The 25951-nt window shown below is 41.2% G+C and overlaps 1 protein-coding gene across 1 annotated transcript in view; it reads left to right on the top strand.

Moving 5' to 3' along the window:
* The window catches only part of LRP1B (LDL receptor related protein 1B), a 2076109-nt gene that overhangs the window by 883388 nt on the left and 1166770 nt on the right, over positions 1 to 25951 (top strand). Inside the window, exons 6-7 of the mRNA XM_089653623.1 lie at positions 6030 to 6287; positions 19666 to 19828. Coding sequence (XP_089509749.1) covers positions 6030 to 6287; positions 19666 to 19828 — 421 coding nt within the window. The remainder of the gene's footprint in view (positions 1 to 6029; positions 6288 to 19665; positions 19829 to 25951) is intronic.

Here is a 25951-nt window from a genome sequence, read left to right as displayed (position 1 = left end):
ACTGGACCCTCTGCTTCCACAGGTCTCTCCAGGCACTCTCAAGAACAATCCTTTACATCCCCACTCTGATGGATAGGTGCTTAAAAGATAAGGAACAAGGAATGCTTCATAGGGTAGTAAGGCTTTATTACCATGAAAATGTATAAAAAATGCCACCCATATAGATTCACAGAAGGATTTAAGGGAAAAGCAGGATGAACCCAGATGGCGGCTTCTGCAGGCACCAGAAAAGACGTCACAAGCTTCCGTCCTAAGCGTTACGGCACAGGTCACGTAGCTACTTCAGGGATAGGAAGCAAGAGGCCGTCAGCTCATACGTGGTGACGTCACAGAAAGACTCCGCTTGGTTGATCTTCAATCCCAGAGGATGTCATTTTTGGGGAAACGTGTCGGGCGCAGTCTTTCTGTGACGTCACCACGTACGAGCCGATGGCCTGACACCGTAGCTGATTTGTCTTTCCATTGCTCTGTTTTACTCACCCAAATATACGTGCAATACTTAAGCTATAATAAACATTTGTTTTTAATGGGGTTGCACTATGAAGTTTTTCTTGTCTAAACCCTTCTATATATTACTGCTGAGAGCGGTATGAAGTGGTTAAGCCAGTTCCTGGTGTGGACACGCAGTGATCCATCCATCCTCCCTGGATTTGTCAGTGAGAGTGTCAGTGTGGAGTTTGGACACTATCCGCTCATTTGATCTCTATAGCTTGAGATCAATTTGGTTTGGTAAGAGGCTTGCCTGTTTTTTTCTGAGGAGCACCTTTTGAGCACAGCAGCACTTTATTGGAAGATTAACTAGGCAGGCAGCACTTTTTTCTTCACATTGGATTGGGGATTTATATATATATATATGCGTTTATTTTACACTGCATTGCTCAGTATATCAAATATTATTTGATGGTATATGTATTTCAGGTTGCACAGTCTTGTATTTTATAAAGATTATTATTTGATACATGAATTTTCAGTTTGCACACAGTCCTTTATTCACTTTTGTATGTGTTGATATTATTTATTCTGGTATTCAGGAAGGTAGTAGCATCAGTTCACTTTTATATTCATTCATTTTTTTATTTTTTATATATAATATTGGGCTAAGCGCAAAGATTTTCTTCTTTTTCACAAAGTTTAAGAGATATGCAGGGCCCCATTTAAACATCATACAGTTTAATAGTGTAAGTGTACCATTAATAATTTTGCCTTCCATCATATTTATGATTCAGTTCAGCTATACCTGTGATTTACTCACCTCTGGCACACTACACATTGAGGAAGGTGACACAGCTGGTTATTGCTGGAGCTTGGCAGCTTCCTATGCCACCCGCCTGCCTATTGGAGAATGAATCATACTGTTCAGGCCCTATGTGAGCTCTCCTACTCTTGTAAGTGTGCCTTGAGCTGTGCTTCAGGGCCTATTCACACCATAAGGTTGTGTGCTGCAACACATATGTTGTCATGTGTTGACGCATGTTGTGTTGAGTTAAACATTCCATTCAAAATGAATGAGGTGAAACGACCAGCACATGAAACTAGGTCTGGCTGCATTTTATCTCAGTGCAATCCAGTCATCGACATGGAAAATGTATGTAGTTAAGAATTTCTGATTTTGACTCTCGTTAACAGCTGTCTCTGGGTTGTAATGGACATAATATTAGTAGTTACATTGGATTTATTCTCTATTTATATTTGTTGAGCACAAAATCATGATCAACCATTTTACATATATCTTCATATTAGAATGCTCTAGCAATCCATCCATAAAAAAGATATTTTAGAAATAGCTCAATAATTATTCTAATGCATAATAGGAACAAATTCTCCTAATGGATCAGAGCAATATGGCTTGCATTATTGGCTCTTCTACAGCTATCTTGTTATTCCAACCCCCTGTAGTTTCAACTCATAATATTCTGCACTATACATAGAATCCCAAATCATGGGTAATACAATTATTGTGGAAGATAGTGCATAGAAAAATATATGTGCCGGAAACTGGACACATTGGGCTTAGGGGTGAGGAACATGTGTTGACTTTTACATCTTAGATTTTAGAGGACCTTCTCCTGGTGCTGGTTCTATATCAGTCTTTATTATAATCACTCATCTATTCTAGCAAAGCCGTCTAATCCCTTTAACAAATTTGGAAAGGAGTGTATAGTGTTCTTGTACACGTATTTGTACATCATTTATTTCATATTTATGTTTCCAAGCGAAAAGAAGAGCTCTAGGCTCATTATCACAGGTTTACGGTACCTCTATTCTTAGCTGTGTTAATAGAAAAAAAAGATATATATATATATATTAGTGAGAGTAGGTAGCAAAAGTAGTTACAGACCAGAGAAGTTTATGTGCTCATAACTTAAGACCATACAGGAGCATTTATGCAAAGTAGTTATAGACTTGGGCAGCATATGAATGCACAGCTGAAGACCATGCAGGAATATGCGGCACAAGTATTTATAGACTTGGACAGTCTATAGATGCACAGCTGAAGACCATGCAGGAGTATGCGGCACAAGTATTTTTAGACTTGGACAGTCTATGGGTGCACAGCTGAAGACCATGCAGGAGTATGCGGCACAAGTATTTATAGACTTGGACAGTCTATGGATGCACAGCTGAAGACCATGCAGGAGTATGCGGCACAAGTATTTATAGACTTGGACAGTCTATGGATGCACAGCTGAAGACCATGCAGGAGTATGCGGCACAAGTATTTATAGACTTGGACAGTCTATGGGTACACAGCTGAAGACCATGCAGGAGTTTGTGGCACAAGTAGTTAGATTTCGGCAGTCTATGGGTGCAGAGCTGTGTACGTAGCATATAGGCTCTACTCACAAGGTCCTGGCTCATAGTCCATAGATGCAGCCCCAGAAGAAATCCAGCATCCATTCCAGAAATACTTCAGGAGTAAGCAGTCCCCTGACACTCACAGATCCATTCCCATACTGGAAAAGACAGGGCTTCAGACTATCCTCAGGGCTTCAGACTATTTAACACCAGGTCACAACTATCTGGGCACACCTCTCAAGGAAATGACTAGGCCCTGCTAAATATTCAGGCTGGACATCTGAATTTTCCTGACCTAAACTCTAAAAGCTTCTCTTAGAGGCAGGGGGAAGTAACCAAATTTTTCACCTGTGAAGCCCTGAACAGACCAAACTAAACAATTGCTGCTTCTGTGATTACAGCAGAAGCCAAAAACTCAATTTACCTAGCAGCCTAGCTATGTAGTACATAAATAGTAAAAGAGGAATAAGTTTTCTCCTTCTTACATATAACCTGTATAGTAATGTTTGCTGGAAATATTTTAATAAAGATTCTTTCTTTGAGAGTCTTCAGCCAACAGCACTGCTCTCAATTCCAACTGTCACTGACAGCTTTGATCCCCACAGACCATCGGGAACCAATCACAGTGTTTTCCAATTATTAAAATTACTGTGTTAACATAATACACTGATCACATGCAGGCTGAGTGCTTCATTGAAAAAATAGTGTCCGTGTTCAGCTGTTTAATACTGTAATGTTAGATAAAATGATGGTATTAAAAATGATTGAGTACCCATTATGCACTCAACCAAGGCTTACTCTCTTACATCACTTATGGACCTGCCCCCTCATATCACTTTTCTGGGACCAAGTAATTGCTTTCATACACTGAATTACCTCCATTAAAATTTCAAAAGATCCCCTTTTCCTGATATTTGGATACAAGTCTACCCAACGACTATCTGCACACTGAGCTGCATTATTATTATTTACCCTGGGTACTCATATGCCTATTAGTAGCTCGCAGAGCTATCTTCAAAAAATGGACCTCCCCTCTTAATCCAACCATATCAGAGGTAAAGAGGGAACTTACATTATTATTATACAGAGAAAAACTGGCAGCAGACATTACCCAGGCATACGTCTCTTCAAAACATTGACTACTTCAGAGGTGGCAAGCTTTTATTTCTTCCACTCTATCTCCAGAGGACTCTTCCTTCATAGTCAGCTACTTTAGTTACTTTCAAAGTCTAAGTCAACTCTACGATGCTGAAGATATAACCTAAATGATCCTTTTATAGACCCAATTTCCATAACCATACAAGGCTTCAACACCACCATCGGTTATGCAATATTTCTCCTGCTATAGATATTGGGGCAGGCCTCACTCTTATCAACTCTATTGACCATTTCTCTCCAAAACATACCTTCAAAACCTTATATTACTCAAGCAGTTTCCCCCCCTCTCCCCCTTCCTTTTCCCCATTAATAGCAATTTATCCATCTAGGTTTCCTCTTATATGATATCAGAAACCCCCATTTTTTGTTTAGATAACCACTTATATCAATGTGGGTGTCAAGCATACCAAATATGTTCTCTTCTTCCTTATTATGTGACAAATTATCTGTCAAAAAATTTGTTTTGTGGACCGTTGTATATTCACAAAAGCACTTTTTTTTAATAATTAAAACTGTGTACCCAATAAAAGCCTCATATGTATTGTCACAAAATTGACATAGAAAGCCCCCATAAGTGTGGGGGCTATGTAGCAATTAGAAATAAAAACATCCAGCTGCTAAATTACAGATTCCTGGCTGCAGTAATTCAAATTTAGCAATGGGAATCCAGGTGACGTCATTGACTGAATTTGGTAAATTAAGTCACATGGGATTCTCGGTGATTTTACTGCAGCCAGGAATCTGTCATTTAGCGATGGGAGTGCAGTGTGTATAGATCAGTGGGCGACAAGTCTGTCAATCAAGTTGTCCAGCAAGGTAATCCACGTCAACCACGATGACATGTTGACCGTCAATCAGTATGGACCGTACTCTCGCTGCTAAATGACAGATTCATTCATGTTTACTGCCAGGAATCCTGGGTGATGTCATTGACCACATTTAGCAAATGACATCACCCAGGATTTCCAGCAGTATTACCACTAGCTGGAAATCTGACATTTAGCGGTGGGAGTGCAGTGTGTACAGTCCAACTGAATTTTGCCACTATTGACTTCAATGGTGTTAAAAATTTGTTTTTTTTTTTGGCCGGTTTTGGCCTGTTTGGCTGAACTGCTGCTGAATCAAATGTGGACATATTCGAGCAATACTAATTGCAAGAGGCTGATATCAAGTTAAATTCAAGTACTTATATTGCTTGAAGTATTAGTTTGAAGATTAATTCATATTTACTGTCAAGAATCCCAGGAGATATCATTGACCAAAATTGGCTAATGACATCATCCGGAATTCCTAACAGTAATACTGCAGCAGGAAATCTGTCATTTAGTAGCAGGAGTGTGGTGTGTACAGTCCACCTGAATTCTATCAACGTTGACTTCAATGGTATACAAAAAGCAAAAAAAGGCACACCCGCCTAATGCATTATCTATGGCACCATTTATTGAAATAAAAGTAAGACAAAATACTCACAGACTTGGATGAGTGTTAGGCTTATAACATACAATAGAAGGAACTTTGACCAAAACCCTTGACCCTCAACAGATACAGATGACACCCAATGACGTGTAGCAGATGACACATTTCTAGGTAGCCCTCGCTTCATCATGGCTCTAATGAACAGCTCTGGGTGACCTAGGAAAACACAGACCTATTGGATGATTATCTGTGTTGACTGAAATACCATTTACATCCACCACATTCACAACAACTGAGCACAAAACAAATCTTTTTAGCTTTTAAGGTATTGACTTCAATGGTGTTCAGATTTGGTTTTGGGGTTTTCTGAAGACTTTCAGCCTACTTAGCCGAACTGCCAACGAACCAAATGTGGATGTGTTCAAGCATTACTAATTGATTGATACCAAGTCAAATTTAAGTACTTACACTGCTTGAAGTAAAAAAACACATTTAATGATTTATTAATGAATACAGAGCTGAATTAATTTGTCTTTTATATCCGATTGGAGTTCAGCTTTAAGCTCCAGCAGCTCATTCTTGCTTTCCTTTGCTATGTGATATGCAGATTGACATTGCTCTCAAATTAATACTTATGATTGCATTATGTTTAATTCTAGAGCCCGCTGACAGGCCTTCAGTTCTTTTGATTGCAAACTCTGAAACAATTGAAGTGCTGGATCTTAATGGGGGCAAAGCACCCACCAGGAGCCCTATGAATGCAAATGGAATTCAAACGCTGGATTTTCTGTATGATGAGAACACCGTCTGCTGGATTGAATCCAGGAAGTCTTCATACCAACTGAAATGCCACAAGATAACGAAGACGTGGACGTTCACAGAAGGAAGAACAATGTACATATCTCAGCTTCTACACAGTAAGTAGACTGATTGTTTTCTATTGATTACATGAAAATAGCGTATAGAAGTTTTTTGTCACTTTTGATACAAATGTTTTGGTAAATTGAAATTTCACTTTTGTTGAGAAAAAATAGTTCCAAGTCCATTATGTACATTGCTAATATTAAATTAAAAGAAAAAAAAAAAGAACTGCACTGTAGATTCTTACCTGTCTCTGTTCTGTGCAATAGCTTCCTCAAACTGGGTGCTAAAGTTGGAGGGCTGGCTATTACAATCACTTGATCGGTCCAAGAGTTGTTATTAAAAAAAAACGTTTTGTATAGGGTAAAAGAAAGAAAGTGCTAAGCTGCAGCTATCAGTTCAAATAATAATTTTTGGTTGGCTATCAGGTAACTTATTTCAAATGTTTTTATTGAAAGATTTTAGTACAATACAAAATAATATTCATCAGTATGGTTCACATTTGAGTACAGTAATACTTTGCATGAAATAGATTCCCCATCGTTTGGCTGGGGACAATATGAACGAATAGCGGTTTTCCCAAGAGGCATTGTCTGTTTTGTGTGAACCATCTAGGGGTGGAAATGTTGTATAAAGTGGATAAGGAACAAAAAGGGGGAGGGGGATGGGGTGGTTGATGGAGGCACCAGTCTAGGGCATAGGGTCTTAGTATTATATATTTATATATATATATATTATCATTTTATAGAGCAGTTTGGGTTTTGTAGCCATCGAGACCATTGGTAATTGAACTTGTGATGGGAAGAGTTGTTGAGGGCTGATCTTCTTTCCATATCGCATTGGAAATTGAGGTCTGTTATAAGGGCAGAAAGAGAAGGAGTTTTGGAAGATTTCCATAGTTTAGTAATGTTCATTTTTGCAGCTGCTAATATGTGGATAATGATGGTGCGAGATTCGTTAGAGAATTTGTCGATTCCTGTATGGAGAAGAGCGAGAGCAGGGTTTGGAGCCACTTGGGCTCCAGCAACTGTTGAGATCAATTGGAAGACGCTGTTCCAGTACGATCTGAGATATTTGCACGTCCAAAGTATATGTAGGGTTGATCCTGTTTCTCCGCATTGTCTCCAGCAAGCAGATGAGTGTTGAGGGTAGTATAAAGAGAGTTTAACAGGTGTAAAATACCACTGGTGTAAAATTTTCATATACGATTCCCAGTGGGAGCTACATCTAGATGCTTTGTGGGTAATGTTAAAGGTTCTTTCCCATGTGTGGGGTTGTATTGGTTGTGAAAGAAGTTTCTCCCAGTTAGATATATAGGTAGTTTGTAGGGTGAATTGTGACCTGGTTATAAGCGTGTAAAAGGTCAAAATCCCTTTCTTGGGGTATTGTGTTTTGTTAAGAAATTGATGCGCAGTAGTAGGAATTTTCAAAAGATGTGGAACATTCATTTTTTGTAAGGAGTGAGCTATTCTCATGTAGGTGAAGATTTCATTGTCAGGGAGGTGAAATTTCTCCTGGAGGGTCGAGAAGGAGTCCAGTTTGTGGTTTGTATAGAGGTCTTGTATACGGGATATACCTCGATTTTCCCAATGTAGTAGTTTCAAAGAAGGGTTGGTGAAGTGTAGCATGGTGATCAGGATAGGTATTGCTTTGGTATCTGCTGGGTTGGATGTTAAGAGGTCATACCAGGCTTGTAGGGAGGCCTGTATGCAAGGATGTTTGGGTAGACTTTTGGATTGAGGTGTTTGTGGCACGAACAGTATATCACATAGTGTTGGCGGGAGGTGAGGGAGTGTTTCCATTCTAGTCCATGTTTTTTCGTTAGTTGGGTGCCACCAAAAATAGAGTTGGCCTAGAAGTGTGGCATTATAGTATGATTTTAAATGTGGGAGACCTGCTCCTCCTCTAGAGGTTGGGCGTATTAGGAGATTTGTCGTACATCTAGGTTTTTTTGAGTTCCAGAGGAATTTGGCAAGTACTGCTTGTAATTTGGAGAAGAAGGTATTGGGGATGGGGAGTGTGCGGAATATATAAAGGATTTTAGGTAGTATGCACATTTTTAGAGTAGCTACTCTTCCCAGTTTCGATAGCATTGACGTGCAAAGGTTTTTAAGTTCTTGTGGGATGGATTTGAGTAATCGTTTGTGATTTGAGACGTATAGTTGATCTGTCGAAGGGGAGAGTTTAATTCCCAAATAAGGGATGCTGTGGTGTTCCCAGGAGAAAGGGAAGCGTTTGAGGAGTATATCCTGAATCTTAGTGGGTGTATTGAGATTTAAGATAGAGGATTTGGGCGCATTGAGTCTGTAGTATGATACTTCCGAGTAATTTTGAAGATGTATACGGATCGTTTGGAGCGATTTGTATGGATTGGTAATCATTAGTATGATGTCATCTGCAAATAGGCTAATTTTGTGTTCTCTTTTGAGGTGGGTGATTCCTGTGAATGTTGGGTCATCTCTGAGCTTTGAGGCTAAAGGTTCGATAAGTATAGTAAAGATTATGAGGGATAAGGGACAACCTTGTCTGGTACCGTTAGATATGTGGAAGATCTGTGAGAGTGTGCCGTTTGTTAGTACTCTTGCTGGCTGAAGGGTTGGAATAGAGGGCAAGGATTGCTGAGAGCATCTAGTCTGTAATTCCAAACTTTTGAAGTGTGAGTTTCATAAATTGCCATTGTATGCGATCGAATGCTTTTTCAGCGTCAAGGGATAAGAGTAAGGAGGGTTGTTTTGTGGTTTCTATTTTGTGTAGGAGGGATATGAGTCTTCTAGTTGCGTCCGGTGCTTGGCGACCAGGGACAAATCCTACCTGGTCTGGGTGAATTAGTGTAGGAAGGTGGGGAAGCAATCTTTGGGCTATTATTTTGGCGTAGAGTTTCATGTCTGTGTTTAGTAGTGAAATTGGTCTGTAATTCTGAACAAGTTGGGGGTCTTTGCCAGGTTTCGGAATAGTTGTGATTATGGATTGTAGCATTTAGTTGGGGAATTTACCAGTAGAAGCGGCATGGTTAAAGAGAGCGGTTAGATGTGGTGTAAGATTTGGTGAAAATGTTTTGTAGAATTCGTTTGTGAAGCCATAGTTTCCCGGAGATTTATTAAGAGGTAAGGTTTTTATAGTATTCTATATTTCTGTGGGAAAGAAAGGGATAGAGATAGAAGTGAGTTGTGATGGAGTAAGTTGGGGTAGATTAGTGGTGGTTAGGAAGTTTTGTATGGATAGGGTTGTTGGTTGGGGAGTATCTGGGTCGTCTTTGTACAGAGTTTGGTAGTAGGTTGCAAAGGCGTTAGCTATGTCTTGTGGATTCATAAGCGATGTGTGGGTAGTTTGGTGTTGAATTGAGGAGATTTTAGGTCTAAGACGTCTTTCTTTGATTATTTTTGTTAGTATTGAGTTTGCTTTGTTACCTAGGGAATAAAATTGTGATTTTGTTTTTTGGAGGTTGAGGTCATATTTGTAGAGTAAAAGGGTTCGGAGCTTGTTTCTGTCTGAGGTAAGAGATGCAGATGTGGAGGTGTTTGGGTTTTTTTTGTTAATTTCTTCATTTAGTTTTATGGAGGCTAGAAGTTGGTCAATTTGTTATGATCTCAGTTGTATGAGAATACCTCTCATATATGCTTTGTAAGCGGGCCATAATGTGGTTATCAGGCGTAGCATTATATTCAAAGAATAGGTTATGAGCTTCTATCAGATATTTTTGGTTATCTGAGTTCTTTAATATTGTAGAATTCAGTCTCCAGATAGGAGGAATTGCTGAATGTTGAGAGTCGTCTAAGATTATGTTGATTGGAGCGTGGTCTGACCATGTGATGGTTCCAGTGTTGGATGATGTTACGTGTTGTAAGGTCCATTTGTCTGTAATAAAAAAATCAATTCCGGAGTAGGATAGTTGAGAAGGGAAGTAGGTGTAGTCTCTTTTGGTGCTGTGCTGGCATCTCCATATGTTGTAAAGGTTGTGATCATGCAGGAAACGGTTGAAATTCTGTTAGGGGGATCTTTTGTTGGAAGACGAGTCTAGAAGTGGGTTGCCGATGACGTTGAAGTCTCCGCCAATGATAAGTCTGCCTTGTTTTTGAGAAGAGATGATGGTGTGGAGTTTATGGTAGAATTGAATCTGGTTGTTGTTGGGACTGTAGACATTCACTAGAGTGTAAGGGATATTGTTGAGTTTGCAGATTAAAATATGATAGCGACCTTGAGGGTCAACTATTTCTGATATGTGGTGGAACTGTGTAGAGTCCTTTATAGCTGTAAGAACGCCATTTTTTTTCTTAGAGTTAGTGGCCATAGAGTTGTGGGAGAATCGATGCAGTTGTAGTTTGGGGGTCTTGGTTGTTGCGAAATGTGTTTCCTGTATGAAGAGTATGTGCGCATGGAATGTCCGAGTTTCCTTTTGGAGCATCGATCTTTTGAAGGGGGAATTCAAGCCACAAACATTTAGAGATGTTATATTAATCATAATGTAGATCCGTGGTTTGGTTAGTGGCGTAGTAGGATTGTTGTTTGAGATGTTCAACGAGGATGGATGAATACGGTTGTGAGGAGAATTCTGCAGTCTGGGCAGCGTGGAGTTGGCTCGATTGAAAAGTCAGAGGATGTGTTCCATGTTTAAATGGAGGATTTAATTGAACTGGTGATACATTTGGTCGACTGGTGGTACAGGAGGTGAAGGAAATGAAAAGGGGTAAAAAAAAACTTGCGTAAAATGCAAGTAACATGAGTAGCTTGGTGTGCTAATTCAAAACTGGGGGAGTTTGAACAAGCATTGACCATAGAGAAGGTCATGCCAAACAGCTTCTTGTAACGTGAAGATTTTCTAATCAGGCCGATCACCAGAGATTAGTAGGATGGGATATAGTGGGATAGAGCGTCCGAGGTGATGAATTTAAAGCGGACTGGAGGTATAATGTGTTGGAGTCATTTTGCTTCCATTTGTTGTGTATTAGTAGAGGTGGATTGTTGTGGATCCACGGGTATAATGTTCCATGTCTTCAATAGATCAATGCCCGCTTCTAGGTTTTTAATTGTGTAGACTCTGCCCTGATGTCTGAAGGTCATTTTTGTGGGGAAGCCCCATTGGTAACCTATTCCATGGTTTCGTAAGGCTTTGGTGATGGTGACCGATTTTTTACGGTTAAGGAGCGTGGTTTTTGATAGGTCTGCTTATCATTTGATATTTGCATGTGATGGCGGGAGTGAAGGAGGGTTTCTGGCTGCCATCATTATCTTTTTCTTTATGTGGTAAAAGTGGATGCGAGCCAAAACATCTCTAGGGATTGATGCTGACAGGAATGACGGTTTGGGTATTCTGTGAGCTCGGTCTATGGCGAGCTCTGTATCTGAGAGGGATGGGATGAGGTGCTTCATATATTGCTGTATGTAGGGTAGAAGTGCCTCATTGGTGACATTTTCAGGAATACCCCTAAATTTGATGCTATTGCGTCTGGAACGATCTTCCAGATCTGCTAGTTTCAAATTAATTTGTTCGATGACTGAAGTGTGGTCAGCATGTGCGTCAATCAAGTCGTTATGGGCTACAATTATTTCTCCCATTTTTGTCTCAATATGGCGTAATCTGTGATCTTGTTTTTGAACCACAGTTGTAAGTTGGGCTAGTGATGACGTTAAATCGCTATGCAGCGTTTGCCTGAGCAAAAGAAGCATGTTTTTCATGCAGATTTCGGTGATAGACTGGTCAGATACAGGGAACGACTCTATCACTGGCAAGTCATTGCTGTGGTGAGGGGATGGATGGATGAGGGTCTGGTAGGCAGAGGTAAGGTCTGTGTCCAAACGTGATCTGGATTTGGCTGGGCTGCTTGTCATAGGGGATAAGGGAGGAGATGACTCACCAGGGTCCCCTGAGTAAAGCGGGTATCGCAGCCTGGGATCCGCTTGCTGGGCTGTGTTGTCATCATCAGGATAGCTGTGTCCTCCGTTAATGCAGCCGGCGCCATCTTGGATCCCTGCTGTGACAGCAGGGAAGAAATGTGGTAATTTCCCTGGCTGTCCAGGGATTTTGCGGCGACGGGGCATCGCTGGGGAGGGTTGTACACCTCTTAGCTATCGATCTGTGCCGTTTAAATCCCTTGGGGCTGGGGTGTGCCGTGTCGGGTCTGGTGGGTGGACGGAGCGGAGTTTACAGCGCGTCCATCCAGGAGCCGGCCGCGCATGCGCCCTGGCTATCAGGTAACTTAAACGAAGAGGTTTTAACTAAAGCTATAGAAAGAATTTAAATCCATAATTAATAGTGCTTCCCAATTCCTTTTGCACAATAAATATAAGCCCTGTAAATAGGGAACAACCCCCAAAACCCATTAGTTGGCAACAATTAATATACTCTTTATTATGACATATAAAACCTATCTGGACCGATTCCTATGATACCAATTCATATTCTTGGAGCTCTCATTCTTTTACTCTATGCAAGCTGACTCTCCCAGAGACTCTATTAGGGCTCTATTGGGAAGTCTGGAACTGTCACACTATAGCAATCATTTGATTTATTCAGAACCCTTCACCAAATTTGTTGTCCAGTTCTCTACTACCTTAATTCTGGAATAAAAGAAATTATGTATCCTCAAAATCCTTTTAGACATATTTGCAGTAGGGATGCCCTCATACCGGTATTGCTATCGGTGCTGATACTGAGTATGTTCACTTTTGAAAATGTTTCCGATACCTGAAAATTTTACTTTGTGGTGTGATTTGTGGCAGTGGATGCAATATGCACCACAAAGAATAGCATGTGATTTGAACAGAAATGCAGAATGATTCCTGTCCGAATCGCATGATGTTTCCCCACTGCTCTTGTGTGAACCCAGGCTTGTCATAGCCCGAGTTCACACAGGAGCGGTGCGGAAAACCTTCCTGCATCGATCCCATGCTGAGCGGAGAGTGGGCGGGTGAGGATGTATACCATGGAGGCAGATCGAGACAGATGCTCCATTTTGTTCAGCTGTAGGAGAGGAGAGAAAGTGGCAGGTATTTGAAATCCCCAAGGCTTTCTCTCCTCTCCTTGCAGGGATGAGAGTTTGGGCTAGAGGGCTTTTGATTGGTCAGCACCATCACAGCTGTAATTGTTTTTTTTTATATACACACCCAATATGTTTTTATTGGGTATCAGTGTGTAAAAGGAATAGATGCATTTTGCTTTTTAACATTTTTTTAAATATACAGTAAGTAGAAATTAATTATTGTATACAGGGGCGGACTGACCATTTGGAAACTCGGGCACTGCCTGAGTGCCCGGGGTCAGTAGGGGGCCCCATGAGATGCCCCTGGTACCTTTTTAATAGGCTTTTTTTGGAGTTTGGGCAAGGACACAGGGGCTCCATGATCCCCTATTGCCCGGGGGCCCCATGAGTTGTCAGTCCACCCCTGATTATATTTAAAGAAAGGATTTAACTGATACTTCATGTCAATTCTCTGTCTTTAGTACCAATAAAGTCTCAAAGAGGTTAATGTCTTTTGACATATGCATAGGGATGTAAGTACTCCCCCTCCCCTTTTCCCCTTCCTTTCACCTCTTCATATAGTGCTACTTTATCATTGATGAAGATATGCATGCTCTTCTGATGACTGTGAAGAGCAAATGGAATACCTGGTGAACAACACCTCCAGCAAACACAAAAACATCAATTAGATAGGAATTGAGTACAAAACCCAGTGCTGCAAGGTCACAGCTCCAACCACTGCATCATTGTGAATAGGATACGGAAATAAAAGAGAAGCCGTGCCATGGAGAACTGCTAAAACAAATTTTCAAACATACTCAATTAAATTGTTAAGATAATGTTAGCATACATTATTAGCTTTTACTTTGAAAAAAAAAAAAAAATCAAAGCATTGTCAAAACTGTCAGTGGTGGTAATTCTACTCTGAGGATGAAGGTAGAGATGGTTGGCGCAGTAGGGGTTTGTGTTCTGATAAAAGGGTGGAGAGGCTACAGAATTATTTCCCTGGGGATGCACAATTAGAATTGGTAAAGTCTAGCAGGATTAAGTGGTCGTGTCGCATTATCCTCAACAGCGCGTCTCATTTGGCTGTATGTATTTGATGATTTCCTTACTAATAACACATTACGCTTTTTTGCTTAAGATCAACAGTGAAAGGCCTTCTTGCATTTAGGGAAAAAAAAAAAATCTTTTTTTGATTTACTGTATAATAGCAGATTTACGAGACGCGTTTAGAAAAGATTGTAATCATTGTGTACCTCCATAAATCTTGTTTTATTGTGCAGTTCAGATGCCAGGCTTGAGGGACGCCATTATAATTTTATAATCGTTTGGCAACGGGCTAGGAATTCACTTACATAGAAATTAGGCTCATAATGGTTGCCTTTTGTTTGCCTTCGTGTTTTGCATGGGTCCTGGCAGGGAAAAAGCCATCTACACGTGTAAAAACCCCAAAAAAATGGCATCTAAACATTGCAAGCTGGGAACACGGCGGTCGGTTTGAAACAGGATTTTAATTTGTAATTGTCTGGTCTTTGGCGGATGTTGAATGCCAGCAGAGAGGATGCAGTAATAGATGTTCATGAAAACAAGCAAGAACAGAAGAAGCAAAAAGGAACCAAAATAGTTGGAGTTTAAAGCAGAAATCCAAAAAATTGAATAGCTAATTAAAAGGTAAAAAGTAGTTCTGCAGTTCTCACTATGAATGCAAAGCTGTTTTCTGCACTATGTGTTTTTCATCACTAGATGTCCTCAGTCTTCTGGGTTGAATAACAGGCAGCATCATTCAACCCACTCTCTTGGCCGAACACTACTGATCTGTTCTTATGTTAGTTGCAGTCAAGTGCACTGCTCTATGTACACTACACATTCTATAGTCCATCTCTGGAGCAAGATAGAGATGGTAGCTACGTTCCTACATACAGTGGGACCATTAGAGTGAACGTCTTCACCCTTTAACAGGAAATCGGATAACAGCAGCAGCAAAAAAAAAAAATGGAATTTGGAAGTGTGGAGAAAAAATAGTGCAATAGAGGGGCTTTTTTTAAAGGATAAGTTCATTTAAAAAATAAAAATAAATAAATAGCCATTTTTTGTAGGTAAAAAAATGTGCATTTGCTATTTTTTTTTTCTTGAGCCTGGAAAGCATTGCACAAGCGATCAGTATGGCATGGCTCCTGCAGACTCTCAGTATATCTGTATGCCGTACATCCCATACAGCCAAGCAGACACGGTCAGACAGGAAGACTCAATGAACTACCACAGTGCTCAACAGTGCCGTGATAGTTCATTGAGAACTACAAGCCAACATCTGCTAAGGTTGTCGACTCGTAGTTAATTCATTCACAGAACTTTGTGAATGAATGATGCAGTCATGTGGGCGGAGCCCCATACAGCCACCCTGTTTTCAGAAAGTGACAGCTAGTACGGGGAACTTCTCCCCGAGCTGATGTCACAAGTAGGGGGGTATCTACCATGCTGAAGATTGTCATCGTGTAGTAACTGTAGAAAGCCATTCCTTATGAAGAAAGTTCCCTTCACTTTCTGTTCTGGAGACATAACAGGAGGTGAGAATACATTTTTACTCAAAGAGTAGAACTCTTTTTAGACAGTATCATTTGAGCAAGTGTCCCCATTATAGGTTTTACCCTGACCACCTGGTTTGGTGACAACTCCGAATTACTTCTCAATATTTTCTGTCTCCGTGACAATGGCTATGAAGACAAATAGAAGGTGATCTTACTTTATAGGGACACCAAGAGAAATAAAAACCTGGGAGAGTTTCTAACCCATCCATATTCTATCCAAAACAAACTAAAAAACAAAAAAGATTGGATATGTATACAGTATACTGTAGAGAATTATTGTACTGTAGAGGATTTTGAGGGCTGTAGAGGCTCATTCCATCTATCCTGGACTTGTTCTCATGTAAAAAAAAAATGCCCCCTCTGGGAACATGACATTATATTGAGGAAGGGAGGAACAATAATTATTTAAAATGGACAAAAAAATCTGAAATTTTTTTAAAACGTTATTATTACTAGTAGCAGTAGTAATATATTACTACAATTATATGATTAGTATAGCACTCTCTAGTGTACTACTAGAATAGTGTAGGCAAATCTGTTGTGCATTGCTCATGGTAACTGTGTGAGTCTGTAATTAAGGTCAAGCTGGATGGCGTAACAGGTTTGGACTCTATCGCCTCCACCTGGTTCTGGAGGACCATTGGAACCTTCCAGAAGCTAGTGGGCCGAAGAGGTGGAGACCTAATCTGCATGTTTATGGGAGTCTGACGAATCCCAGGTAGTTAGGCCCTGCTACAGTGGTGGACCAGCCCATAAATATTGGAGAGTCAGGATGGCAGGGGATTCGGGTGGGAGTGCTGAAAAGACTGTCAGTGGCCTGGGAGGGGTACCCTAGGTCTAGCTCAGGAAGGTCAATTCAGCAATATGGCATGAACAGAATCAAGACCTGGGAGCAGTGGAAGCAAGGAGGACAGAGTGAGTACACCAGCACACCAAGGAATTTAAAAGGGGAAAGACTGCCACATATAGCAAGCTGTCAAAGGACAGCTCTGTGCTTAATACTTTATCCTTGTCCTGGGAGATCTTCAGAGTAGCCAGAAGGGCTGGTAGTGTCTGCAGGTTGTGGAGCTGGGAGCAGTTCTACAGGGGAGAGGAGCCATCTCTGCATGTAGTTTGCAACAAGCTAAGTTGACTTTCAAGTAGGGCTGCAAGTCCCTATCCTGTAAGGGGCAGTTGTTACTGATCCACAAAGACTAACGGCTTTCAAGAAAAAGAACAGTCCAGGATCTGTTTCTGTAAATAGGAAGGAAGTTGTCGCCATGCATTGATTCAGTAAAATTGGGCATCCCATAATCCCTTTTACTCTATCCAAGCTATTTTCCCTAATAAAATAACAAAAACTAAGTTTATGGACTGTTCACTGAGTATGAAAGTATGGAAATGCATGTTGCCTGGCTATGAGGAGCTTAGTGGGATCTAGAAACTCAGCAGCCCACACAAGGGTAGTGTTACATTAGTAATATCAGCCTTTCTCAACCAGGGTGCCTAGACACCCTGGGGTGCCTTCTGGGTTCTTCAGGAGTCCCTTGACAAAATGCATTGCCCCAAACAGCCCATAAATTGTGGGGAGGGGATCAAGCCTGCCTTTTGTTACACAAAAGCCATAGTTTTTTATTGTTCAACATTACAACCTTGGGCACCATGTGGGCCAGCCACCAGCATCCTAACAATTGCTGATGTCATTGGTTGATAAGGAGGACATCTGGTACCCACACAGCATGCTTGTTTGATCCCTCACCCCCTTCTATCAGCACTGGGGTCATGTTAGCTGTATGGTCGACAGAGGTAGACAAATGATGGAATACTAGTCAGTACCAATGTGCAAAAGTGTTTTTTCTTTGCAAGAATAAATTATTTTTAATGTTGGGTGCCCTAGGTGTGTGGATGCTGCTGTAATATGTAAAACTATTAGGGGTGCCTTGAAAATTGTGCATAATTTTAAAGGGTGCCTTGACTGGAAAAAGGCTGAGAAACACTGAGTAATTTATTCGTATACTAATTAGAATTAGTATACCGTATATACTCGAGTATAAGCCGAGTTTTTCAGCACATTTTTTGTGCTGAAAAACGGCCCCCTCGGCTTATACTCGAGTCAACGTCTGCAGGGGGCTGCTGTCTCTTACCTGGCTCCGGTCCCACGACGATCCGGTCCAGGAAGCGCGGCTGCTCCTTCATTCGGTTCGTCCAGTGGATGTTCGCGTGGCTGCTCGGCTCCGCCTTCTCACCGGTGATTGGCCGCCAGAACTGTAGCTCAGGAAAGGCACACAGGCGGCCAATCACCGGCAAGGAGACGGAGCTGAGCGGCCCCGCGAAAATCGAGTGAAGGAGATGCAGGTAAGTGTGCCGTGCTTAGGTGCTGCTGCAACCACATATGCTGGCTGCAGCAGCACCATACTGGAACAGGGGTCAGCAAGTGTCAGTGGGAGGAATAGTGCCCCATCATTGGTGTCACTGATACCAATGATGGGGCATTATTCCTCCCACTGACACCAACGATGGGGCACTTTTCCTCCCCCCCACTGACACCAACGATTGGGCACTATTCCCCCCCCCCACTGACACCAATGATGGGGCACTATTCCACCCCCCACTGACACCAATCATGGGATACTATTCCTCCCCCCCACTGACACCAACGATGGGGCACTTTTCCTCCCCCCCACTGACACCAACGATGGGACACTATTCCTCCACCCCCCCACTGACACCAATGATGGGATACTATTCCTCCCACTGACACCAATGTTGGGACACTATTCCTCCCACTGACACCAATGATGGGACACTATTCCTTCCACTGACACTAAAGATGGGGCACTATTCCACTGACACCAATAATGGGACGCTATTCCCCCCACTGATACTAATGATGGGGCACTATTCCTGCCACTGATACCAATGATGGGGCACTATTCCTCCCACTGACACCAATGATGGGTCACTATTCCTCCCACTGACACCAATGATGGGGCGCTATTCCTCCCACTGACACCAATGATGGGGCGCTATTCCTCTCACTGACACCAATGATGGGGCACTATTCCTCCCACTGACACCAATGATGGGGCACTATTCCTCCCACTGATACCAATGATGGGGCACTATTCCTCCCACTGATACCAATGATGGGGCACTATTCCTCCCACTGATACCAATGATGGGGCACTATTCCTCCCACTGATACCAATGATGGGGCACTATTCCTCCCACTGACACCAATGATGGGGCACTATTCCTCCCACTGACACCAATGATGAGGCACGATTCTTCCCACTGGTGTTCCCACCCTCGGCTTATACTCGAGTCAATAGTTTTTCTCAGTTTTTTGTGGTAAAATTAGGTACCTCGGCTTATATTCGGGTCGGCTTATACTCGAGTATATACGGTAAGTATTTGTTTCTAGGTTCACATTGAGTTTACCAACAAAGAGATGTGATCCCCAATTTAATGTATTCCCTACATATTATTTCAGCTATACCATCCAGAATTCTCCTCTTGCAGTACCTACTAAGTCCTGATGAACCAAGATCTTTAAACTTACAAAATATTTTGGTTGTTTTACAATTTACATCTTCTGTATAAAATATATTCTGGATTTTACATACCTAATTTTTTGTGCTTTTACCTATGAACCTTCAAAATTTTGGTCACTAGGCTTTGTTAGAAAATAGAGCCATGTCATTTTTTTCAAGCAGATTTGGGCTTCGCAGTCACTTTACCAAAATTTTGGCATAGGCAAAATCAGTAATTTCACTACAAAATCCATATTTTCAAAACACTCCACTCCTCTGTAAATCTTAGAAAATGCAAAGGCAATTTGTCTTGCTCAGAAATCTAGTCCAAACATTTTACCTTCCTTTTCATTATTGTCTATTTTTTTGTTTTCTCAGATGTTCAGCAAATGGTCATTGACTGGATTACTGGAAACTTTTACTTTGTGGATCATGGGAACGACAGGATTTTTACATGTAACCGTAATGGGACTGTGTGCATCACATTGATTGACCTGGATCTCCATAATCCGAAAGCGATTGCACTGGACCCAATAGCAGGGTAAGATGGATAGCTACATACAAAGATTATATTTCCTGCTGGTGGTCAGAAAAAGTTTCTGAGAGTCTTGCCAGATCTCTGCACTGTGCCTATAGCATGTTGATTGCCAACATGAGAGTATAAATTAGAATTGTCCACCAAATTTTGGTTTTCCATGCTGTTTTATTGATTTATAATGTGTATATAATTCTTTCATTTAATGCTTAGGTGATAAGATGTTTCTTAATTTTTTAACATTTCTTAATTTTACAAGGTTCTTAATTTCTTAAAGCTGTATTTTCCCCAAATCAGATAAAAATAACATAACTTGCACACATTTGATTTTTTTAAATTCCCTCCATGGAGCTTCTTTTTTCAATTGTCCAATGGCCACACTGCTATAGTCCCATTTTCTCTGTGCCCCCTGTGCCGCCAGAACCTATGGAGTCCTGATGGAGTCCTCTATGCATGTTGCTCTACTGTGTATTACAACTCTTTGGCCAACTGTTCAAGCCACACACAGCCCTCCCAAGAGGGACAAAGAGCTACTGTTAATCACCACAAGGAGGTGTAGCTTTTACTTTGTGTCCCTCTAGGGAGGGCTGTGTGTGTGTGTTGCTCATGGGAAGAATTAAGCAAATATCACAATGCCTCAATGGGTTGATGTCAGTCTGGATGAGTGGGCGTTTCTAGGCAGGATACATTTGCATACAGACTACTCTAGATAGCGCTGACATGTGATGCTGAGCCTTCATAATTAAAGGAACTGAAGATCAGTTAATGAAAGGGGCAGGTAAGGTACAGTAAGGCAGTAAGGAGATGTAGAGATATAGATGATGCTGGATGTCCTCTAACCAGGAAATGAGGAGGACTCTGATTGACTTGTTGTAGCTTCTAATGCACACTCTGAAAAGCTTACAATGTGCAAAAAAAAACAAAGAAATTTTGGTACAGGAGTGGAGTCTATACAGTTGTACAAGTGAACAGAAGGCTTTAAATTTTATAACATTGGAACTTACATCTTTATGATCAGTTGAGAAGTGACACCTCTGCCCTGACAGGTCCTTTCCAAAGGATCCAGAGAAAAGTGCCAGAGATATATTAAAGAATGTTGTACTCAAGTATCTGCTCAGCTAGTCTGGCTGCTGTCACTCTCGTTGCCTTGATTACTGAGATATGATAGTACATCACATGTGTCCTCGGGAGTCGCTGCATGACCTTGCATTTGTCAAAATTCTATTGTCATGACATGTCAACTTTTCAGTAATGCATGACTAATACAAACAAAGAAAAATAGGTTCATATATATATATATATATATATATATATATATATATATATATATATATATATAAAATTTTTGATCAGTTTACATAAATTGTATCTTTTATTTATAAAATCACATTTTTGGAAAGAAATCCAGACACCTCTTTAAGGAATTTATTATTGCTATAAAATGTCAACTCCCTTGAGTTTGCAGATCTATATACAATAAGCATTTAGAAGATCATAATGATGTTACTGAGCCAAGTAACTAATCATGTAAAAGTAGGTGGTATGTTGAACAAAATGAGAAATAGAGAAAGCTTAGTATTAGTTCATTCTGAGAAATCAAGTATAAATTCATTATACGCATGCTAAAGATCGATTTCTTTAGGTTAGTGTGGAAATTAGCACAATAAAATGTTGAAATAATGGAAAACTAGAATTATTTTGATTAAAATTGGCCTGATTTTAAGAATTACTGGCATGGCACAATATATAGCTGTGAAAATAAAAAAAATCCTCAATTTCTTATCAATATATACACAGATTCCAATAATATATCTCTTCATAAATAAGGCTCTTTTGTAAGGGCCAACAATGACCTCAATACTTATAAATTAGCCCCTCAATTTTTTAAGTATGGTGTAGCGCCCTCCAGTGTACATAGTTTGTAGTGTAGTTAGAGGCTTGTTAGAAGCCTGGGTGTGAGTTATTGGGTTTACTTTAGGTCACAGTGGAGGGCTGTACAAGTCAGACCTCTGGTACCTCCCCCTGGTTCTAGAAGATTGGAGAAATTTTTAGAAGTTAGTAGGGGTACGCCAGAAGGTGCTGATCTGCATATTTATGGGAATCTGGACAATCCCCGAGCAGGAGGCCTGGCAAGGTGACCTAATCAGCCCATAAATATGAGAAAGCCTGGTCAGTAAAGGAGTCAGGTGGAAGATAGAGTGCTGAGATATGCTGCTGTGTAGCCTGGGAGGGGACCTCAGAGAAGGGGGGTTCTGCATCCAGGCTGGAGGTTGGAAGAATGAGAAAAAGACATTGATAGAGGAAACTCCACTGCCATACAGTCTACTGAGGATGGACAGCCTGCAAGCCTGGAAAGAAACGAGTGCAGCAAAAAGCCTGAAAGCAGTTTACCCAAAGCTACAGGACACAAGGACAGTGTGAGTACCTCTACACGCCCAGGGCCTACAAGGGAGAGGGCTGATAGTTACCACACACAACCAGTTCTCCCTGGGACAGTGCTGCAAGCCTGTTCGAAAATCTCTTGCTTTTGGATACTCTTCACGACAGCCAGATGGATGGGCAGTTTCTAGCTGGGGTCTGCAGAGGTTCATATAAAGAGGGGACCAAGTGCTCCTTACAGAAACTGTTACTCTTCCATCAGAAGACTGATTCCACTCTGGGGGGAGTAGAAAGTCCAGGATCTGTTTATCTGTCCTCAAAGTTATCATTTCAAGTCAAGCTGGGCATCCCATATATCTCTAGACCCCATCCAGGTTGTATACCCCAAATAAAACAATGAAAACAAGCCCATGGACTGGTTACTGACACTGAATGGAAGTTGGAAAAATGTGTGTTGCCTGGCTGTGCAGGAAATGGGACACATATTGTAAATCAGATCTAACTAAAGATCTACAATGGGCTAGGCTGAGATGATACCACTAGTCATCTCTGAGCCGGCATCTCAGTCCAAGGAGCACTTGTTGATCTTGTGTAATGCAGCGACAAGGAAAATAGTTCCTTCCTACTGGATAGAAAAACAAATGAAGGCTTTTTTGGGGAGAGTACTGTGATCTCTATGAGATATAATAATGAACTGTATGATACACTTACATATTACTTAATTACTTACCAAGCATAAGTTTAACATGAATACATTTATGCCCTTTAAGAACACTGGACATTGTGTGACTGTTGAGTCCAGGGGTTATTTTAGTTCTAACATTAAGAAGATATTTTTGTAACTTTGTAACTGATTGAGCTGAAACCTGTAATTTCTCCAGATTTCTTAATGGGGACCTCTGACCTTATGGAAGTCACAAATGAGTTGTAAAGGTGTTATGTTGAAGGCTTTTCTAATTATAGTTCTGCCGAATGTTCTCCATCTAATACCTAAATATCAGCTGTAAATGTGTAAATCTTCAGAAAGGGTTTGATTTTTGTGTATTCTATTTTCAACACCATCGTTTCATTTTGTTCTAATAGATTGCACTGTTAAGTACAATGACCTTTTTAGAACAAACCTATTGCTGTAGGTATATATTCTTTGTCACTCGAGACACTGTCTGTGCCCATTTCAAAGTCCCCGAAAATTCCAAAATCGCCAAAGAAAAAAAAAGTGTTCTGCCGAGTTGTGCATTATATGTTGACATTGGTGTGAAGCCACAATTTAGGGAAATATATACACTTTTCACTCTAGTTCTGCACATACTTTCTACTGTTATATGCTCCACACTCGTCTCCTGCACACACTCTTCACGTTATTTTTGTGTGCAAAATGCCCGCCATCATACCAATCCTGCTCTTCTTCTGCAAATGAACATTCCATCCCTGTCAATGCTGCCCTCTGTCTTACCCTTTGTGCTACTTTCCTGCAAACCATCATATCCTACCATGTCTGGGACAAAGGGGTCAGGATGGGCAACTGCCCCAGGGCGCAGTGCTGTGATGTAGTGGGGCACCACAGGTAAGCTGCGCTACCCTCACTGCGTGTATGCTGCAGATCAGTGGCTGACAACCAATAGGCCATAGCTTCATGTCTGCTCTGCCATCCATGGCTGATACAAAAAATGCACAGCACCTTTCGGCTGTTAGAAAGCAAGCAATTGATCACCCATGCACAGTGAAAACTGTATACTAAGGACAGCAATTAGAGCAAGGGGGAGAACAACAGACTTAGAGTGGCATGCCTACTTTACATCATGCATTAGCAGCAGCAAAGGGGGGAGTAGTTTTGCGTCCTTGCCCTGGATGCTGGACACAACTATTACTGTACTGTACCCACCTCATTCCTTTCCTGCAAAAACTGTGCACCATCATACCCTCTGACATCCTTTTTAACAAGCATTGCCTACTGTTATACCTTCTGCTTTCTTCTCTAGCCTACACTGCCCATCATCAAACTCTATGCATTCCTCTTGCATACACTATGTCTACATACAGTATTTCCATACACTGGACATACCTGGCCATGTGTTGTACCCACCCCACTTGTTTTCAGCACAAACTGCCTATTCTCTGCCATCCTCTCCAACAAGCATTGCCCCCCGGTATACCCCCTGCACTACTCTCTATCATACATTGAGTCTAGCAGTGTGTCCATATACTGGACTGTACACACCCCACTACTTTCCTGCATAAATTGCCCAGCATCATACCCTCTGACATCCTCTCCAACAAGTATTGCCCACTGTCATACCCACTGCTCTCCTCTCTAGCATACACTGCCCATCATCATACCCCTGACATCCTCTCCAGCAAGCATTGCCCACTGTCATACCCACTGCTCTCCTCTCTAGCATACACTGCCCATCATCATACCCTCTGCACTCCATTTCTACAAGCATTGCCCACCCTCATACCCTCTGCACTCCTCTTTACCATATACTACCCATTATCATAACCTCTGCTCTCCTCTCCAATTACACTGTCCATCAACATACCCTTTGGAATTCTCTCTAACATACCTTGCCTTCATCATACCCTATGCACTCCACTCTATCATACCCTATCCATCATCATACCTTCTGCTTTCCTCTCCCTCATACATTTTCCATCATCAAACCTTCCACATTCCTCTCTAGCATGCAATGCCCATCACAATACCCTTTGCATGTCTCTCTAACATACACTGCCCATCATAATACTCTCTGCACTCCCCTGTAGCGTACAATATCCATCATCATAACCTCTGCACTCCTCTCCATCATACAGTATCCATCATCATAACCTCTGCACTCCTCTCCATCATACACTATTCATCATCATAACCTCTGCACTCCTCTCCATCATACAGTATTCATCATCATAACCTCTGCACTCCTCTCCATCATACACTATTCATCATCATAACCTCTTCACTGCTCTCCATCATACACTATTCATCATCATAACCTCTGCACTCCTCTCCATCATACAGTATTCATCATCATAAGCTCTGCACTCCTCTCCATCATACACTATTCATCATTATAACTAGAGATGAGCGAATCGAACTTGGCGAAGTGGAATTCGTTTCGAATATTAGGAAAAATTCGATTCGCGCCGAATCCGAAAATTAGCAAACTTCGGATGCACGAATCAAATTTTTCCCGATCGGCCGATTTTCATCCCTTCTACAGCCGGCAAAAAGTGTCCCTGCAGAGAGCTCCGCTATTTCTGACAGTTCTCTGACGGTTCCTTCACATTTACAGCGGTTGAAACATTGTATCTATTTGTTTCCATTTAGGATACAGATGTTTTTATTCGGAAACAAATAGATACAATGTTTCAACCGCTGTAAATGTGAAGGAACTGTCAGAGAACTGTCAGAAATAGCGGAGCTCTCTGCAGATACACTTTTTGCTGTACTGGAATTCTTCTTATTTCCATCCTACTTCTTCTTCTTCTTCTTCTTCTTCTTCTTCTTCATCCTCATCCTCTTCTTCTTCTTCTTCATCCTCATCCTCATCCTCTTCTTCTTCATCCTCATCCTCTTCCTCTTCTTCTTCTTCTTCTTCTTCTTCTTCTTCTTCATCCTCATCCTCTTCTTCATCCTCATTCTCTTCTTCTTCATCCTCATCCTCTTCTTCTTCATCCTCATCCTTTTCTTCTTCTTCATCCTCATCCTCTTCTTCTTCATCCTCATCCTCTTCTTCTTCATCATCATCATCA

Source organism: Staurois parvus, unplaced genomic scaffold (assembly GCF_062004578.1).
Source record: "Staurois parvus isolate SC_StPar_1 unplaced genomic scaffold, SC_StPar_1.0 ptg000716l, whole genome shotgun sequence".
NCBI classification, from domain to species: Eukaryota; Metazoa; Chordata; class Amphibia; order Anura; family Ranidae; genus Staurois; species Staurois parvus.
The sequence above is the reverse complement of the archived record's forward strand: the minus strand, read 5'-3'. Positions and strand labels throughout refer to the sequence as shown.